We start from the raw sequence: 21,770 nt of genomic DNA on the forward strand, positions 1-21,770 counted from the left end.
AGACCCACCAATGAAGTGCTTAGTGATGCTGGTACCGCTCAGACCCTCACGTCCCTGATGGCCCTGTGAATGGTGTGCCCTTGAGCTCCCTTGTGGAACACAGTGCTCTGTTGGGGTTCTCAGCCTCATGTCAGTTATTGGTTCCTGCATCCCTACGTCTGCATTCCTTGCTCCATCACTTTCCCGGGGCTGCCCCAGCACTTCCACGCTGCTCAGTGTGGCCCATCACTTTCCCCAGGCCTCTAAGAGCACGCCCCCCCGCAGCAGTAAGTTTGCGCATAACCTAGGGTCTTTGCCAGGGGTACCCAAAAAAAGTGTCCTGCTCAGTGAACCCTTGCACAGTCCATTTCATATTCCAGTTCCTCTGACCAAACACCCTCACCCTCCAACCTCCTGCTTGCTGCCAGTGCAATGAATGGGGTCCTTCTGTAGCTACAAAGGGGCCCTCTGGCTCGACCCATAGTCTTCAATCATCTGTTTCTCATTATTCCTTTTCAAAGCATCCATGTGACTTAACAGTATTCTGCCAACACAGTTGACCTTGTGGCATCACTGTCCCCTCATCTTTCAAATCTTCACACCTGCAAGCACACGGCACACAGGTGAGCACCCTCTCTGCCCACTGTCCCTGAGCCCCACCTTACTGCTGGTGTTCTCCGACTACTCCTGGCTCCTGGCGTTCCTTGGGTTAGTTAGGATCTCCTGAGAAACAGTCACAAAAATAAGATTAGATGTGTAAGAGATTTATTTGGGAAAATGTGTGTGAGAGAAAAAGGGGAGAAAGAGAGAAGAGGCTGAGAGAGCCTGGGGTAAGATGTAGGTTGGACCCCTAGGAGGCAAGGAGGAAGGAGGGGAGGCCTTGGGTGGAGCTGGAGGCTGCAGTGTGGGTCCAAGACAGGGCAGGCTGGGTGATGGGCAGCCCTCAGGCCGCAGTCGCCCATCAGGAAGCCCCATGTATGCAGATAACGGGCCCGAGCTCTGCGCTCCATGGAGCTCAGTCACTGGGGGACACAGCCTGAAGGAAGCGCGGGGCCAGGGCAAACAGCAGGGGATCCAGAGCGCGGTCCGTAGGTCAGTCACCCCTTATGGCAGAAGGTGGGGAAGGCGCGTTGTCACAGCTGTTACACCCGCATCCTGTGCCATCACCAGCCCATCTATCCTGGGCATTGTGGTCTTCGGTTCACTCTGCCATGGGACACCGGGGTGCTCAGACTCGCCACGGAGGACCCCAGCCTTCCTGCCTGTCTCCACAGCGCTGGGGAAACCCAGTCTCCTCTGGAACACTAGAGTCAATCACTCTGGCCTTACAGTCAGCTCCCTCTTATGCACTGATTCAAGACTGTGAGATGCAAGTTCCAGCTCACAGCTTCATAGATGCATTCCTCCCTTGGTAAATACTGCCTCTAAACTAGCAGAGTCCACAACTGCAGAGACCAGAAGCTAATGTTTGCTAGTTGGTCTGTGGCGTAATCGTGAGAAGCCATTCCTGTCACCTACTCCCCAACACACACACGATTCGGAGACCCACGAGGGTCTTAACTACAGAAGTGACACTACCAGATACTACTGTCGTACAGGTAGGGACAGCTCTCCCACCATGCCCTTCTCCAGATAATCACTGTAATTCTATAGGAGTAAAATCAATGAGGAGAGTGTGGCCATTGCTATTAGCTGGTGATTCAAAGCATAAGTCATACCCGGGAGGACATTACCTGAGCCTCCAGGTGATCCCTTCAGGCGGCACCAGAAGAGGCTTCACCAGACCAACCCACCATCCTGTCACTACAGATGTTTCAAGGTAATGGGGAGCAGGGTGAAACTAGTAAACTGTAAGAGCACAAGTCTACTGTCATGCTTCACTTTTGTAAAGTAAGTTCCCTGTTCAGTAGCAATGCTGTGAGGACCACAATCACAGCAACAACAGCATTTGCTAAATCTGCAGGTTGTGGTTTTGGCAGAAATACTGGAAAGCAAAGCTGCACCCAGTTCCAGTGTGAACAAAGCACAGCCCCTTTCAGGATGGCCGTGGTCCCATGCTGCTGGACCTGCCATCCAGGTGGTTGGCTGTCTCCCTGGTAAATGCTGCCGTAATGGGGGCTCCTTGTTGGACTCTCCTGTTGGAAGATCAGGCACTCAGAAGAGGCTGCAGCCAGGTTGTGTCTTGATATCAGGCAGAGCCTCCATCTTTGTCACCATGGCCACTTGGTTCATGGCAAGGAGAGGCGGACCACTGTCCACAGAAGGGTCATCTCGTGTATTGGATGGTCAAGGCTCTCTCAGCTGAGTTTCCCTTTAGTGTGCATTCCTCCATGTTCTGTGCTTATTCTGAGAGATGTAGTCACAAACATTTCCTCCTTGTCAACAAATTTCCAATCTTGTCCCACTAAACTTTTGCTTATTGCTTAAAAATCCATGCAGCTCCATGCTTCTAGTCAACTCTCATTTCTGACCAAGTGGAAAAACAAGGGCACTGCTCGAAGTTCCATCTCTTGAGAAGATTTCCCTTCACTGCTCTTACGGGACTACCTGTAAGCGTGGCTGTAACTGTCCACTTTTGGATGCTTCCAATATATCATGTACAGTCAACTTCCCCAGGCCTTCAGGACCCGCCCGAGCCCTTCTCACGCACACCCGTCCAGCACTCCCATGGTTGGTGGCGGGAGCAGCTCGTGCAGTGGCCTGCAACAGCTGCAGAGCCATCTCTTGCTCTGAGTCTCATTCAAAACTGGCAGCTTGCCAGGGTACTTAGTAAATTAGCAGGAGAAACAGATCAGTAGAAATAAATATTGACTCCAAAATCAAGAGAATTCCCCCATTTGGCTTTGCACCTCTTTCTTGCTGGAAGAAGCCAGATGAAGAAATTCTTCTACAGTCATGGAAGGAAATCAACATGGGCCAGATCACAATACCCCTAGAAATGTCACCAAGGTGGCAGGACCCTGAACTCTTGTGGGGCTTGCATCCAACCTTCTGACACGTCTGTGTCTCACAAAGTTGTGTGAAGAATTTGGTAATTCCTGTTTAGCACTGCAGTGAGCACGGTGCCTTTAACACAGTGGGTCAGCCTGGTGCACTGTGGAATGGAAAGGTCAAGTATCTGCAGACAAGATGATGACAGAGTTGTAATTTGACACAGCCTTGCAGTAGGACAGTAAAAGTGTTATTATTGGCTGGCCAGCTGAAAACAAACTGCTTCTGGTGGACTTTACCTAAAAGTACGAAGATGAGAGCATTCACCAGATCAGCAGCTGTGGACCACGTATCAGGAACTGTTTTAATTTATTCTAGTAAAGAAACAACAACTGTAAAGGGAGTTGCAACTGCAATCCCACCTGATGGAGTTGGACGGTCATTCTCCAAGGTCCACCATCTTCTGCCCAGGCCAGAGAGATGCGTGCATGGTGATGGGAGAGGAATCACTATCCTTCATCCTTCTAGTCTTTGAAAATGGCATTAATCTCCTAAATCCCTCCAGAAATGCAATGTTGCTTTTGGTTTATTATTTTCATAGGTGGGGACAGTTCTAGGGGCTCCACTAGGTCTTTCCAGTTCCAATAACTCCATAGTTCATGGAAGCAACAAGAGGAATTCATCGAGCTGCTATTCCGACTATGTGCTGGAACTCAGAAGAGTCAATCAGTGGACCAGGGAGCCCATCCAGCCCATCGTGAAACAGACCTGATCCCACACTCCTTTACTGGTCCCCACCCTGAGCACGGTGGTATCGTGAGTTCCTGGGAGTAACATCAGTTGAAAGCCAGAGTCGAGTAATCTCCAAAATAGCTGGTATGTTTCATTCTCTATTATGCAGCCACCCTAGCAAACGGCTGTGGGTCCCTTTTGGGAAGGCTGGAAAGATGTGCAGCATAAATCTTGGGTCGCGTGGCGGGTCCTTCCTCAAGAGAGCCCCTGTGGGCTGCCTCTGCCCCAAGGTACACATACCTCTGAGTCTGTGAATTGACTCAGTTCTGGAAATTAGCTAAGAAGTCACAATTCTCAACTGCCATGGCTTAGTCAGGCTTCTTTGAAACAGGCCTGGAGCTCTGATAAACCAACCTGAATTTGAATCTCACAGACAGAACTGCCCTCCGCCTCCTTCAGTCTGGGGACACCATGAGCAATGTGCCAAGACCCCCGTGGATCCGGGCATTCTGATCGCTGCCTCAGCCCTGAGGCCCACCACCTCTGGCCTCTGCATGGCACGTCTCCTGGATGCCATCAGCCCATGTGATTCACCAGGTCCATCTCAACTCCCGTCACTGGACCACAAAGCACTGCCAGTACAGAGACCTCAAGATGCCAGCACGCTCTTCACCAAGAACTCCTCTGAGCCCTGGAAGGGAGAGGCCTCTAGACCCATCAGGGGCCAGAAACAGGGCAGTCTGCATGGAAATCTCACATAAAACGTCCACTCCAGCATTCCAGCCTCCCTAAGCCTTCAGACGCCTTACTCGGCACAGCAAGTAACTCCAGGCTGTCACTTTATTCCGTGTACGCTACCCACCGCTGGGTTGAGAGTCCAGTCAATCAGATGAGCAAACTGTTAGTGCGATTCCCAGCTGCTCCAACTAGTACACTGAATCCAGGCTCTCTGGCAATGACACCCGTCTCAGTACGTTCAGCCCCACCCAACACGGCATCCCTTCCACTCTGGCTGAGTACACTGAGGACCTATTCCCTATGCATCGGTTATACACTTTCTATTGCTGTGTAACACATCACCATATATTCATGGATGAGGACAACACCCGTTCTCATCCCAGTTTCTGGGGTATGGCTTAGCTAGGTCCTCTGCCCGGGACAGAGCTGTAGGCAGGTGCTGGCTGGGCTGGGCTCCTTTCTGGAGGAGGGTGTCCTCATCTCAGCTCACATGGCTGTTGGCAGAATCCAATTCCTTGCAGTCTTAGAATTAAGGCACTGCTTTCCTGCCAGCTGACAGCCAGGGACTGCCCTCAGCTCTCTGAGCCCACTGCAGGTCCTCGCCACTTGGTCCTCTTACAGGTCCTCTCACGACATGGCAGCTGTTTCTGTGCCAGTGGAAGGATCTCTTGCTCCAGATCCAGCAAAAAGGAATTCAGTGACTCTCCCATCTTTGACATCTGTCGTCTAAAATCAAGTCACAGGTTCTACATGCATTCGAGGGAAGAGGATTATACCAGACATAACTCACCGGGGGGTCCCGATAAGGTGTCTCCAACGTCGCCTATGCATCTCCCCAGTAAGCTTCTGCTGTAAACTGGCTACTACAATTCTTCTGATACGTGTAATAGGTAACACTTGCTAACCAAACACCCTGGGACTGCCAGGATTCAAGTTAAGGTCTAGGTTCAGAAGCAATGAAAAATGATAGTTTTGGGGAGGAAACAAGACAACTGTTTTAGGATGACCATTATAGGCTCTTCAGGCAAGGGGAAGTTTAGGCTCCTCAGGGGAGGAAGGGCTGCTCTTACTGACAAACAAATCCCAGTAGAATGTTGGGCTTAATGTGTTTGGCTTCACTGGGACCAGTGAATGTTGGGCTTCACATGTCCTCACCTCAATTCTTTCCCAACCAGTGCCTGGCCTCTGTCATGGGAAACATATTAGGTGGTGAGCTCAAGTAGATTTATCATTCAATCCACCATTGGATTCGAATTTAAGTTTGTTTATCAAAAATCTGTGTGGCCACAGGAAAAAGGAGCTACTTCCATGGCAGTCATAGGAACTTTCTGGGTTTTTTTGAAGCCCTGAACTCATCATTTTCTTTTACCAAATGCAGTTAGAAGCAACCAACTCACCTCGGTCCTTATACTTCACTGTCTTCATTAAAATGTACTATTTCATCTGTGGCCTTGTCTTCCATAGGCACTTGGCCCTGAGTGATGACGTGATAATTTAAATGATGTTTCCTCACTGAATGCCAGGAGTTGCCATCATCAGTGGAGTCCATCTTGTCTTTACATCTATAAAAGGACAGATCTGTGGAAACCGAGACCCCTGGGGAAGCTCACCCTCTGGACATCAGGCAGTGGGTGGCATAACTGAGGTCACTGCTGGTCAATGCTGGCAGCAAGTCAGACACACAGCAGAGGAGAAGTGAGGGCCAGCTGGGGCCTTTGAGGGCACCTGTGCATCTTTTGTCACCAAGCTTAACCATGAGGACACAACACAACCTAACATAAGAGAACTGTCCTGCCCTTGGATACCCAAATCTGGGCAGCGATAGCTTATGAGTGTTCTGGGCCCCCGACTTGCAGAAAGTAGAATAGAATAGAGAAGGAAGATAACCACTGAGGTCAGAACCAGGGACCAATCAAAGAACTCACCCATATTTGACAGCAGGAAGATCTCACTATATCTTGCCCACCTGGATGGTGACTGGGATGTGTTTCTCTTTACTCCCTTTTCTGAATGGACATTTTAAACTAGTCACTCTCTTCCTTCTCACCCATTTTATATTGGTAGTTTGGAGGCACATCAACTCTAGACCATACGGACCCTTGACCTGATGCAACCTTCCACACATCACCCATGATTTTGAACTTCAACCTGAATGCACTCACTGGGTGAGAGTTTGAACCTGTATTATGGGGGAGGGAGAGACAATGAGCATGTGACATGCAGAGCTTGTTAATGTGAAGGGTGTGTATCGATGCAGACTCGTTAAAGGGATGCTCTGTGTCAGATAAAGACACCAGCCACTCAACACCATCCCAAGTCCATGTCCACTTTTAACCCCTCTTCTCTATTAATGAGAATCAAAGATGAATAAATCAATTTGCCACTTACGTGTCCTTGGGACATTGTCCCCTTCAATGTGATGTAAAAGTTGTGTAGAGGGCTTTCATCTTCATCTTTTTTCTGAATAGAAGGTCAATCCAATGCCTAGATCCACAACAGCCACCTACAGCCATGAAGACAAAAGCCACATTAAGGAAGGTGGAGCAAAAAAGGACCGGTGGCTCAAGGTAAGGACAGCTTTATGGAGACATGGCACCAGCTCTAACCCGACCTTTGCTGGACTCAGAGACAGACCGGAAACCACTGCATCAGGGCTCTCTGTAACTGACACACATCTTCACCACTCATCAGCTTGTAAACTTGGGGAAGTCATATAATTATTGTGACTTGGTTTTCTCATATACGAAATGAGAGTAATATAATAATAAATCACAGAATTGGGTAAATAAAACACAAAAATATATGCAAAGGATTTCAAACAAATCTTTTCACATAATAAGCACTCAGTAAACAACACTCGTTAGCACCAGCAGCAGAATAATTATATGAGGAAAGCCCAACCTCACCAGTGCCGCAGAAAAATGAAAGTATAGTACGGGAAACTATTTCCATCTGTCAAGGTAAATAATTTATAAAATGAATTCAGGGAATTCCATGGTGGTCCAGTGGTTAGGCCTCCACGCTTTCACTGCTGGGCCTGGGTTCAATCCGGGGTAGGGGAACTAAGATCCCACAAGCTGTGTGGTGTGCCCACACCCAAAAAAAAAAAAAAAAAAAAATTCAGAGAGGGTGCAGTGAAATGTATACTCTGATATATCACTGGTGGGACTATAAATTGATACAATTCTTAGGAAATAAATTTGGCAAATGGTCCTAAGGATTAGAAATATCCAAACCCAGTAATTCTACTTCTGGGCAGAGAGAAGACTTAAAAGTACCACAGAGTACTAAGAAAGAAGATGTTAACTGTAATGCTACATAAAACAGCAAAAGTCTGGAAGCAGTAGAAATGTCCAACAATTAGAAATGATTAACCATACTGTAGCAATTTTGCTGAAATGTATCATACGTAATAATCATTCAAATTATGTTAGTGAGGTGTATAAGATGGTGTGGAAAATATATATTAAGGGAAATACTGACTGCATATATATGAATAAAACATATAACGTGAATAAAAAATCACACAAAAGTAGGAAATTTACCAAAATGTTAACATTGCTGATATCTGGGTTATGAAACTGTAAGTGGTATTTTCCCCCTACTTCTAATTTCTTCCATTTTACCTATATCCTGTAATGAACTCTCTACCAATTAGGATGCTTTTAGCTGTAGAACACCTAACTTGCTTTAATGAAAGGAACCTTCCTATCTCACAGAACTGGGGAGTCCAGGGCAGGCTGGGATTCAGACACGATAAGGGTAGTGATTCAGCATCATCAAGTGCCAGCTCTTTCCATGTCTCCACTCGGGGTCCTCAGCACGGGCTTCATCCTCAGGGTGTTCACCTCATGGTTTCAACAAAGCGGCGGCCAAAAAAAGTCATGTGCTGACTGGCGAAGAAGGATAGTTCTCTGGAGTAAACAAACTTGGTGCTCTGTTGGGAAGAAGGGGGGGGGGGCGAATTGATACTGGAGAGTGAGCAACAATGTCTTCCCCAAATGGCCACTCTTGTCATTTGTCAAAGTATGTTTACTGCTTCCAAGATTTTCCAAAGTAATCCATTTCACTGTAGAAGACTTGGAAAACAGAGGGTATCAAAAAAACCTCCCATAGGACCCTATCACATAGCATGACCACTATTAACATTTTGGTTCATTTGTTTTAAAACTCTAAACAATACTACATAACATTCTACCATATGGAAACAGCATAATTTATTTAACCATTTCATTCTTGCAGTTAATTTCTGTTAATTCCATTTTCATTATTAGTACCTTTGGATGGAATATTTCACCTGATCTCTAATTTGCTTCCTTTGGATAGCGTCCTTTAAGTGATATTACTGGACCAAACTTGTTAAGACTCTTTTTACATATTGCCAAATGAATACATATTACACACCTAATATGAGAAAAAAACCTAATTGATAAAATACAAAATGGGGACCGTATTTCCCATAAGTTCACAGGTCAATGTAAATCCCAGATTGTGTAATTAAGAAAAAAAGGTTTTGTTAAAATTAAGGCATTATATAAATGTAAGATATTATTTTGATATAAACAAAAATAATGAACACCTGTAACTGTCTCATGACAACAATCACTCCTAGGGATTAGTTTGTAGTTTTTATCATACATATTGCCAATTGCTTAAAACTACTTTCAACATTCCACAACCTATCTATTAATATAACAGAAGCAACTTTTATCTTAGTTCTTATTTATACTCACAGGACTTTAATAATCTATTAATTAGTTTAAAAATTATTAAGCACATAACTATGTGCTTTGAAGATGACTAGGAAACTAGGAATACACTAGTATAATTGAATGTGGAAGACAGACACAAACCAACTAAAATAAATGTGATATGTGGTAAAACAGAGCCAAGAACATTTCACTTTGAGAACCAAGAAAAAGAAGTAATTAACACTTGTCTTTCTTCTCCTAGCTCATCCTCTGCTTAAATTTCTACCAGCTGTTCTTTTTGCCTGGACTTTTAAATCTGACCTGTTCTGCCCTCTGGAATTTGTGTGGCCTCATTTCTGGTCTGCCTTCATAAGCTGAAAGTCCGTGACTGGCTCCACTCATTCTCCTGTCACTTGTCTCTTCTCATTCCAGATCACCCATCTCTTCTGACCTCCAGTGCCCGTCATCACCATGTCACCCCTGCCACTGCCTTCCCAGCTGACCAGCTAGGGGGCTAGTACTGGTCACGCCTCAGAAGGATGCATCAGAAATTAAATTCCTCTGGGCTTTTAAGTAATAGGAAGAAAGTAATCCAAACTTAGGGAGTACAAAGGAAAGAATATGTACTCCAATTCGTCTCATTATTAAATTAAGAAATTTGGAAAACTTGAAGCTTGCACTACTTTTACAGATGGAGACTTAATAGGTCTTTTACTAGTTACAGAAAGCATGTGCAAGAGGAACAATAACTCACCCAAACAGTAAAACGGCAAAAATACGTGACTTAATAGTGGAAAGACGGCTCTTGAATAACCTCTCAAAAATATATGAAAACAATTATGTCATGATTAGGAAAGTCTAAAGGGATTGTTAAAGAAAGATCAACAGGGCTAACAAAGAAATGTCATTTCCCTTCCCTCTCTTATTTGTGTGAGAATTCCAGAGTAATGTTTGTCCACAGGATGATGGAGAAGCTAATGTATTTATTGGACACTTTCAAAAAGCCATGCAGGGGCTTCCCTGGTGGCACAGTGGTTGAGAGTCCGCCTGCCGATGCAGGGGACACGGGTTCGTGCCCCAGTCCGGGAAGATCCCACATGCCGCGGAGCGGCTGGGCCTGTGAACCATGGCCGCTGAGCCTGCACGTCCGGAGCCTGTGCTCTGCAACGGGAGAGGCCACAACAGTGAGAGGCCTGCGTACCGCAAAAAAAAAAAAAAAAAAGCCACGCAGAGCCTCGGTTTAAGTACATGCCTCTCCTGTCCAGTGTGCTGCACAGCTGTGCCCAGATCCAATCTGTGTGCATTTTCCATTTACATATGTTCACGTCTCCACAAAGAAAATATGAAGAGAAAAACAGGGAACGTTCCAAGAAAGTGTAAAGTGGATACGAATATAATTAAAACAGCAATTAGAAAACTGAGAAGCTACTAATTTTGTGATTTACTCATGTATTTTCCTGGTAATTAATATTTAAATTTTTGGTAGTTTTTCATATTCAAACACAACATCCCAGGGTGACAGAGTAAGTATTAGGCGGTCGCAGCAGTGCTATCTGTCACAGAACACTGTAATAGTGAAGGAAGTGAAAATGACTGCTTGACTCTCACCCCTAGAGGTGCTGCTGGGGAAAGAAACTGCTTAGTTTCTCTTTCTCTCTCCACATTGTGAAAGCTCAAGTGTTAATTTAGGCACATACAACGATTACTCCATTCTCAAATGTCAAAAAGGTAATTTGAGGGACTTTCAACTGAAAAGTTTAAGATCACCATATTGAAGTATATTAAAAACTCATAGTGTGTTTGGGACTAGGTCTTAAACTAAAGTGGCTAAAAATTGCAATAATAAGACTTGCAGTGACTTTGAGCTATGAAAGGTCAAACTGGAAGGAACAGAATCCCATAAAATTAAAATCAAGGAATGAAACAAGCTGAAATTAAAATGATTGTGGAAGAATATGGTAGCCTGAGATTAGTCAACATATAATAACGATAGAATGGGCTATTTTTGAAAAATCATAAAAAAATCTTTTGGGCTAACCCAATATAGTATATTTGAAACTATTTTAAAAACAGTGATCCAAGAAATATTTTGGAGTCATATGTAGGTCTGGCACTAATGAATAAAGATTACTGGACGTACTGTATATAAGGCATTTGGACATACCGTGTTTCAATTAAAATGATGACACCATATTTTGGTAATATCTAATATATTTAATTTTGGCAATAATAGTGATTTATTATATAGTAATATTTCAAAAATATACTTTTGTGTTTAACAAACCACCGAAGAGCTCAAAATAATGGCCTATAAACATGCTTTTGCTCCAAACACCAAGCTGCTATTGCACTGAAGGCAGTGAATTCCATCATGGGAGTTATAAGATCCAGGGCTGCAGATCACTGTGGATAAAAAAATAAGTTAATAAGTAAAAGTTTCCTAATGCCACGTAAATTAACTTTACATGGAGGATAAATTTTCAAAGAAGGTTCTTTTTTTTCTTTTTAATTGTGGTAAAATGCACATAGCATAAAATTTGCCATTTTAACCATTTTTAAGTGTACAGTTCAGTAGTGTTAAATGTATGCAAATCATTGTACAACTAATCTCCAGAACTTCTGCATCTGGGAAAAACTGCAACTGTATACCCATTAAACATCTCCTCATTCCCCCTCTCCCAGCTCCTGGCAGCCACTATTCCACAATTTGTTTCTATGAGTTTGACTCCTCTAAATGCCTCATGTAAGTGAAAAGTTTTAAGTTTTCACTCTAATCCAGCTTAAACCAAGACTGTGACCTAAAATAGTTTTACTGACCACACGATGTTGACATCAGAAGGCTGACTGGGCCATCCTGTAAGTTACAGAAGAAGCCACAAGGGGTCAAGAACCAAATGTGACTACCAGAGGGTCCATAGTAACCACGATTTAGATGTATAAAGATAGCCCCAAATATGGGAAGGACTTGCAGATCATTTCTAACAATCCTCTGATTTCAAATCCTATTTCTATCCTGGGCTAATGGTGTAATTCTGGAAAAATTACTTAGCCTAAAACGTAACTCAGTTTGGTCAGCCCTAACATAAGGACAATGTATACCATGAATACATCACCACTGCTCCCTCTGTGTGATAGAAAGTAAAGAAAGGCAGGAAGAAACCAAGGTCAAATACATTCTCTGCCATTGATTAACTTTGGGATCCTGGGCAAAGTAGTCAATTCTGTTAGTTCTAGTTTCCTTATTTGTAAAACAGGTACAGTAACAATCAAGTCATAGCATTATTGTGAGGACTGAAACCAGATGACTTAGATGAAAAGGCACCCAGCATGTGATGGGCACTCAATAAATGCTTAACCCTGTGCGTTGCGGGGTTGCTGCCTCTGCTCACCTCTTCCACTGGGGGTGGGGAGGGCATCAAGGTCACGGGATGCCATCAGCCCCTAATTGAGTTGGGGTCTCTGACTAACCTATTGCAGATGTGGTCAGCCAAGGGATCACAAAGATGTTAGTAACAGCACATCTAAGGCATGGGTATCATGGGCCATCAAAAAAGATTCTTTTTCTAGCACCATGATTTAATAATACACGTCACTGACTGAATCTGGGTCGTATTATATTATTTAATTTCTTATTCTTTTTAAAATATATTTTTTCAAATTGGGAAATATCTTAACCATCACTCAGAAGTATTTTCCATTCTAGGTTCCACAGAGCTCCTCAAGTTTTAACAGACATTTTATTTGGGAATTAATGTTCCAGATGGAAAAAAAATTGGTAAACAAAGTTAAATAGATTTATTTGCTGCAGTAATAAGAAGAGTGTCTAAAGTGAAAATGTATGTGGTAAAATTCTAATGACATAATATTTCTCAAAGGTGTGTGATCGTGGTACACTTTCTCTCAAAACATATATTAATATTTCTTGATGCACAAATATGGAAAGATTTAGCGAATGTATTGAAAGTGTCAAATCGTTACATATGGAGAAGGAAACCTGCATGCAGTCTTTACACACAGACTTTATACATGACTGTTACAAACAGAACTGATACTGGCATAAAATCATCTAAATTAAAGTTTAAATAAATAATGATATTCTAATAAATATTCTTATAATTTAAAAAACCTTCATAATATAGTACATGTTATACCACAGAGCCCTTATCTGTAGCACTCTCTCCTTGGATATACCCTGAAATATTTTGTTCTCTTTTAAGTGGAATTGAGGAAAAATGCTAAAATGTTATTTAAAGTACAAAATTAGTGAACTTTTCTTCCAGGTCTGAGTCTCAGTGAGTAGAACATCTCCCAGCTACAGTTATGAGAGCAGCCTGATTAAAACTTGATTATTTCAATAAGAAGAGAAGGAAGCATTGGTGACTGATCAGTATTGACATATGAAGAAATAAGTAAATACAGGAAAATATCTTAATGAATTTTGGATAGGGAATAATTCCTTAAAAAGGGAAGTGACTAACCATAATAGAAAATAATTGATACATGTGGTATTAAAATTAAGAACTTAAAGTAACAATAGTAATAACAGTCAATCAAGAAAACTAGGAAATAGTTGCAGCTTATATAACCAACAGAGGACTACCATTCAGAAAACACGCACAATTCACGTAAATCAACGAGAAAAGGACAGAAAATAATAGGAAAAACTTAACCAAGGAGGCAAATTCTTGTGTACTGAAAACTACCAAAAATTTCTGAAAGAAATCAAAGACACAAATGGAAAGACGTCCCATGTTCATTTAATATTTAATATTGTTAAGATGTCAGTACTACTAACTATCCATGAAATCGCTATCTATGAAATCTCTAGATTCTATGAAAGCTCTATCAAAATCCCAGTGGTGGGGCTTCCCTGGTGGCGCAGTGGTTGAGAGTCCGCCTGCCGATGCGGGGGACACGGGTTCGTGCCCCGGTCCGGGAGGATCCTACATGCCACGGAGCGGCTGGGCCCGTGAGCCATGGCCGCCGGGCCTGCGTGTCCGGAGCCTGTGCTCCGCAATGGGAGAGGCCACAACAGTGAGGGACCCGCGTACCACAAAACAAACAAACAATCCCAGTGGTGGCATTTTCAGAAATAAAAAAATCCATCATAAAACTCATTTGAAATCTCAAGGGACTCAGAATAGCCAAAACAATTTTGTAAAAGAATAACAAAGTTGGACATCTCACACTTGCTGATTTAAGTACTACAGCTTCAGTAATTTCAGTGGTCTGGTACTGACATAAAGACAAAATTACAGACAAAATAGAAATAAACTCCCAAATAATTTTTAACAAGGATACCAAGATCATTCAATGAGGAAAGGACAGTCTTTTCAACAAATGTTTGAGCAAACTGGATATCCACTTGAAAATGAATGAGGTTGGATGCACCTTACACCATATATACAAAAATTAACTCAAAATGGATCAAAGACCTAAACATAAGAGCTAAAACCATGAAATTCTTGGAAGAAAACATAGGAAAAAGCTTTATGACATTAGATTTTACAATGATTTTTTTATATGACACTGAAAGCATGAGGACAAAAGACAAATAATTAAATTGGACTACATCAAAATCGAAACTTTTTCTGCAAACTTGAAGCAAGAAAAGGCCATGTGAGGACAAAATGAGAAGGTGGCCCATTATGCCATCTGCAAGCCAAGAGACAACGCACCAGAAACGAATCACCAGCACCTTGAACTTGGGCTTCCAGCCTCCAGAATTGTGAAAAAAAATTTTGTTTAAGCCATCCAGTATATGGAATTTTGTTATGGCGGCCCACCCTAAAACAGTATTTATCCAAAAGAACTAAGAGTAGGATCTCGAAGAGATATCTGCACACCCATGTTCAGTGCAGCACTATCCACAATAGCCAAGAGGTGGAAGCAACCCTATGTCCATTGACAGACGAATGGATAAAGAAAACGTGGCATATACATGTGGACAACGGAAATGTGGTACGTTAGTGCTGGGCCACCTAATGTGATGTTAATGTGGGAATGTGAAATTATAAAAAGTACTGTGGAATGGTATGAAAATGTGTGAGGTCATGTACTACACATGTTGGAGGTGGGAATGTGATACATATACACACATATACACAACAGAATAGTATTTAGCCTGCAAAAGGAAGGAAATTCTGACACATATTACAACATAGATGCCAAGTGAAATAAGCCAATCACAAAAGGACAAATGCCACATGATCTCATTTACATGAGGTGCCTAGAGTAGTCGTCAAATTTATAGGGACAGAAAGAAGAAGAGTGGTTGTCAGTGACTGAAAGGAGGGCAGAATGGGGAGCTAGCGTTTAATAGGTACAGAATTTCAGTTTGGGAAGATGAAAAAGTTCTGGAGATGGATGGTATTGACGCTTACACAACAATGTGAATGCGCTTAATGCCACTAATTTGTACCTTTCAATATGCTTAAAAGGTTAAATCTTATGTATATTTTACCATAATAAAAAATGTGATGCATTACATAATCATCAGATTGCAAATATTTAAAGTTTGGCTATGCCAAGAACTGGCATAGATGTAGACAGGATCTGTCCTACATTGCATTGTAAAAGTGTTTTCTAAATTTTTTGTATTAACCCAATCTGACATATTTTAATGAATTGCTCATCTTATGATCCAATATTAGCTAAAGACCTAGGATATACAAACAAAAATATTCACAACACCATTGTTTGTCATAGTAGAAAAACTGAGAAGTAGGAAGCAATTTCAACCAACAATAAAACAGATATATACTCCTTGACATATTCATAAAATAGAATATTATATAGAAAAGAAAATTTTTAAAAATTGTGTTATAACCACAAAAATGTGCATGAATCTCACAGATACAATTTGCAATACTGTGAATCTGTTAAAATAGCCTATCATTGGCCATATTCTCAGACTGGATTTTTAAAAATCCAACTTTATGCTGCTAATGTAAAAATGTAAGTTTTAATCAAATTAATCTATACCTGCACTGCACTCATAAATAAAACCTCAACTACAATTTTATTTTATATAACTTGACAAATCAATGTAAAATGGACAACTTCTAAAGAGAAAAAAGAAGGTGGTTTACCCTCTCTATACAACAAGACATTAATTACCACAAACAGTAAAACAAAAAAGAGGACCCTTTAGAAGACATATATTCGTGTGTATGTACATATATGTGTATATACATACAAACGTAGGTGTGTGTATATACGCACCATATATTGTAAGTATATATATGTGTATGTATACACACACACACACAGTATGTACCCTTATTTTATGGACCTGAGAGTAAAGAAACAAAATTTGAAATTAATAAAATAAATTATTAGAGAATTTTTTCCTGGTTGTGAGGCAGGTAAGACTTTTATAAGAGAAAACAAATAGAGAAAATAAGCAATAAGACTTATACAATATTAAACAAAAAATAATGCACCAAAGACAATGTCCACAATGCTAAAAATCAAGTGGCCAAGAATTCTAATTCGAGCTTATACTGAATTAATCAATCTGCAGAAAACACTTAAAACATCAGGAAAGAGGAAACATACACTATTTGACAGCCCTGAAGAGATAGCAAAGACAGGCAAATGGGTAAAAGTATTATTATATATTTCAGCAGTGGGTACTCACCACACTATGTGGTGCATGGGTGGCTAAAACTGAAGCAAAAATTATGTCTACTTGGTTACAAAAACTGAGAGGACAGACTTCTAGGCCACCAGAAGATATAGAAAGTAATGGGAGAAATTCAAGGAAATAGGTAGAAACAGAAGCAAGAACTCTAAAATCTCATATAGACTCCATGCAGATCACTGGCTGATGTGAGACCTTCACATTAGTCAATGATATTGCAAGAAGTTCAAAACCAGAAAAAGAGAGCTTCCCTGGTGGCGCAGTGGTTGAGAGTCCGCCTGCCGATGCAGGGGACACGGGTTCGTGCCCCAGTCTGGGAAGATCCCACATGCCGCGGAGTGGCTGGGCCCGTGAGCCATGGCTGCTGAGCCTGTGCGTCCGGAGCCTGTGCTCCACAACGGGACAGGCCACAGCAGTGAGAGGCCCGCGTTAACGCAAAAAAAAAAAAAACAAAACCGGAAAGAGTTGGAAAGCTGAAAAAACTGAGAAGATGGTGCCTACAATGGGAGAGACAGTTTAGATTTTGAATCTAGCATATTATTAGACTAAATAATAAACACTCTTCAGAGCAAAAATAAGCCAGAAGACTCTACATAGAACTACCAATAAAGTTTAGCATATAATAAAAATTATTAGATTTTCAAAGACACAGAAAACTAACTCATAGTCAAGAGAAATAAGAGTTTTAAAAAAATGAATAGAGTAACATCAGCAAAGATACTGGCAGCTCCAAATGACAGTCCCAACTAAAGAAACACGAAAATAATCAAGCAAAAACTCTCAGAATTAACTTTGAAAGAACTCTAAAAAACAATCAACATATAGGAAATAGTAAAATGGCAGAAATAAGTCCATTTTTATCAGTAATTACTTTTAATGTAAATGGATTAAATTCTACAATCAGAAGACAGAAACTGGCAGAATGAATATTTATGATCCAACTATATGCAATCTGGAAGAGACTCACTTTAGACCAAATGAAACGATTAGGTTGAAAGTGAAAAAGTGGAAAAAGATATTCCATGGAAACTGTAATGAAAAAAGAGCTGGCACTAATTCAGATTAAATAGACTTTAAGTCAAAAACTGTTATAACAGAAAAAGGAAATTACATATTCCTAAAAGGATCAAATCACAAAGAAGATATAACAATTATAAAAATATACATACCAAACAACAGGTACAGAAAATATATAAAGCAAACACTGGCAGAACAGAGGGAGACATAGCTCTACAGCAATACTTGGAGATTTCATTACCTCTCTTCCAATAATGGATAGAGTTTCTAGACAGAGGATCAATAAGGAAATAGAGGACTTGACAACACTATAAACCAACTAAATTAACAGATGTATATAGAACACCTCACTCATAGCAACAGAATACCCATTTTTATCAAGTACACATGGAATATTTTCTAGGATAGACAATATTTTAGGACACAAGACAATTCTTCATAAATTTAAAAAGAATGATATCATACAAATCACAATAGAATGAAGCTACTGAAGAAATCAGTAACATAAGGAAAAGTGGAATGTTCACAAATATGTGAAAATTAAACAACACATTCTTAAAAGGCCAAGAAGATAAAGAATATATCAAAAGGGAAATTGGAAAACATATTGAGATGTATTAGAATGAAAGCATAACACACCAAACCATATGAGATTAAGTGAAAGCAGAGGAACATTTATTAGTAGTAAATGCCTATATTGAAAAAAAAGAAAGATCTTAAATCAATAACATAACTTTACACCTGAATGGATGAGAAAACAACAAACTAAATCTACAGATAGCAGAAGGAAGAAAAATTTTTTAAAGATTAAAGTGAATATTAATAACACAGAGAATTTTAAAAATAGAGAAAAGCAAGGAAAACAGAAGTTGATTTTTATAAAGACTAAAAGGACTGACAAACCTTTAGGTAGATTGAGAATAAGAGAGAAGAGAGAAATTTTCAGAGTCAGAAAGAAAGATGGAACATCACTACCAAACTTACAGAAATAAAAAGGATAAGCCAATTTTAAGAAAAATTATATGCCACCAAATTAGGTAAGCTAGAAAAAAAATGAAAAATACCTGGAAACCCACGTGTTACAAAAACTGACTGAAGAAGAAATAGAAAATTGGAAGAAATCTATAACAAGTAAAGATATTGAGCTAGTAACTGAAAACCTCCAATAATGAAAATCTCAGGGTGAGATGGCTTCACTGGTGAATACTACCAAACAGTTAAAGAAGAATTAAACCAATTCTTCTCAAACTCTTTCAAAAACAGAAGAGGAGGAAACACTTACTAATCAATCTGTGATATGAGCATTGCCCTGACATCAAAGCCAGATAGAGTTATTACTAAGACAGGGAAATAAATGTCAATATCTCTAGAATGCAGATGCAAACATCCTTAACAAAATACTAACAAGCAACTTCCAGCACTATATTAAAGTATTATTCACCATAATGAAGTGGGATATATCCCAGGAACTGCAAAGGTGGCTAAATATATAAAAACCAATCAAAGTAATATACTATACAAATAGAAGGGGGGAGAAAAACCTACATGATCATCTCAATTGATGCAGAAAAAGAATTTGACAAAATCCAAAATTTTCATCATAAAAACACTCAACAAACGGAACAAAATGAAAAAAAAATTCAATCTGATAAAGGGCTTTTATGAAAAACCCAAAGCTAACATCATCTTCAATAGTGAAATATTGAAAGTTTTCCCCCGAAGATCAAGAACAAGGCAAGGATGTCCTAAAGAAAGTTCTAGAGAGAGCAATTAGGCAAGAAAAAGAATAAAAGGCTTCTGAATTATAAAAGAAAAAGTAAACTAATTGTAGATGACATGATTGTGTGTATGTATACACACACACACACACAGGGAGAGAGAGAGAGAAACCTGTGAATACACACATACACATGGTACTAGAGCTAATAAAGGAATTCAGCAAAGTTGCAGGATACAAGATCAACACAAAAGTGGTTATGTCTATACACTAGCAGTGAAAAGTCCCAAAAGAAAATTAGAGAAGCAATTATATTTACATGCTAATCCACAAAAAATCTAGATGTAAATTGAAGCAAGAAGGTTGAAGACTTGTAAAATTGAAATTATAAAACATTGCTGTAAGAAATAAAAGAAGACCTACGTAAATGGAAACACATCCTATGTTGGAGAAGTGGAAGACAATATTATGAAGATGACAATACAATCCAAAGGAACCTATAGATCAATGTATCCTGTATCAAAATCCCTCAGGCTCGTTTTTTTTTTAATAACATCTTTATTGGAGTATAATTGCTTTACAATGGTGTGTTAGTTTCTGCTTTATAACAAAGTGAATCAGTTATACATATACATATGTTCCCATATCTCTTCCCTCTTGAGTCTCCCTCCCTCCCACTCTCCCTATCCCACCCCTCTAGGTGGTCCCAAAGCACCAAGCTGATCTCCCTGTGCTATGCGGCTGCTTCCCACTAGCTATCTATTTTACGTTTGGTTTTGAAAAGAGGGAATGATGATCCTCAAATTCACATGGAATTGCAAGGGGCCTAAAATATAAAACATAGTTTTGAAAAATACAAACCTAGAGTACTCACACTTCTAAATTTCAAAACTCCCTACAAAGCTACTGTAATCAAAACAGTGTAGTACTAGAAAAAGAGAGAATGTACACTAATGGAATAGAACTGAGAGTCCAGAAATAGCCACAGACATCAGTGGCAAACCGATTTTCAACAAGGATGACAAGACCATGCAAGGGGGAAAGTACAGTCTCTTCAGTGAAAAGTCCTGTGACAACCAGATAGCCACATGCCAAGAATATATTTGGACCCCTAACTCACACTGTTTTCTAGAACTTACCTCAAATCATCAATGGCCTCTTTGAAAAAAAGGAAAGGGGTAAATTTTTCACAATTTTAGATTCCATAATGGTTTTTTAGAAATGACACCAAAAGCATCATCAATAAAAAAGAAAATAAACTGAACTTCATAAAAATATAAAACTTCTGTGCACAAATGGACATTATTAAAAAGTGAAAAAACTCTCTGAGAATAGATAAACCTTTGCAAATCATACACGTGCTAAGGTCCGAGTATAAAGAATATGTAAATAGCCCTTAGAACTCAACAACAAAAAGAAAGAAAACCCAATTTAAAAAATGAACAGAAGACTTGCCTAGACATTTTTCTGAAGATATACAAGTGGCCACCAAGTACAGGAAAAAATGCTCAACATCATTAGTCATTTGGGAAATGCAAGTCAATACTGAGACCCTACTTCACACACAAGGATAGCAATACTTTTTTAAAAGGAAAATAACAAGTGTTGTTGAGATAGTTACCCTTGTATATTATTAGTAGCACTGTAAAATTGCGCAGGCACTGTGCTAAATAGTTTGAAAACTGCTCAAGAAAGGTAAACACAGGATTGCCTGTGTATAAAGTATAAACAAACAATGCAATATTATTCAACCATAAAAAGGAATGACATACTGATACATGCTACAATGTGGTTAAATCTTGAAACATTAGGCTAAGTGAAAGAAGCCAGAGAAAAAATGACACATATTGTATCTTTTCATTTGTATGAAATATCCAGAATAGAGACAGAAAGCAGACTGGTAGTTGTCAGGGGCTGAAGCTAGAGAAAAATAGGGAGTAACCACTTAATAAGCACAGAGCTTCTTTTTGAGGTGATTAAAATGTTTGGGAACTAGGTAGAGGTGGTGGTTGCACAGCACCATGTACTAAATGTCACTGAATTATCCACTTTAAAATGGCTTTATGTTATATGAATTTCAACTTAATTAAAAAATGAGTAGAGCTTCATGTGACCCCTGGGCCAATATAAATTGGTGTAACATATGTGTAATTGATAACCAAAAAGGGAGGACAGAGAGAATAATGCAGAAAACAATAAATGACATATATGACCCAAAAGCCTTGAATTTAACAAAAGACATAAATGAATAATCCAAAAAACTCTGCAAACACCAACATGAAATGTACAAAACCTCCACCCCTACAGACAACACAGTCAA

At 40.2% G+C, this 21,770-nt stretch overlaps 1 protein-coding gene across 1 annotated transcript in view; it reads right to left on the reverse strand.

Annotated features, from left to right (window-relative positions):
- Nucleotides 1–11,379: 11,379 nt before the first annotated feature.
- The window catches only part of ZPBP (zona pellucida binding protein), a 102,910-nt gene continuing 92,519 nt past the window's right edge, over nucleotides 11,380–21,770 (reverse strand). The window contains exon 8 of the mRNA XM_060019768.1: nucleotides 11,380–11,474. Within this exon, the coding sequence (XP_059875751.1) occupies nucleotides 11,380–11,474 (95 nt within the window). The remainder of the gene's footprint in view (nucleotides 11,475–21,770) is intronic.

The sequence above is a fragment of the Delphinus delphis genome, chromosome 9, assembly GCF_949987515.2.
Source record: "Delphinus delphis chromosome 9, mDelDel1.2, whole genome shotgun sequence".
Lineage (NCBI taxonomy): Eukaryota > Metazoa > Chordata > Mammalia > Artiodactyla > Delphinidae > Delphinus > Delphinus delphis.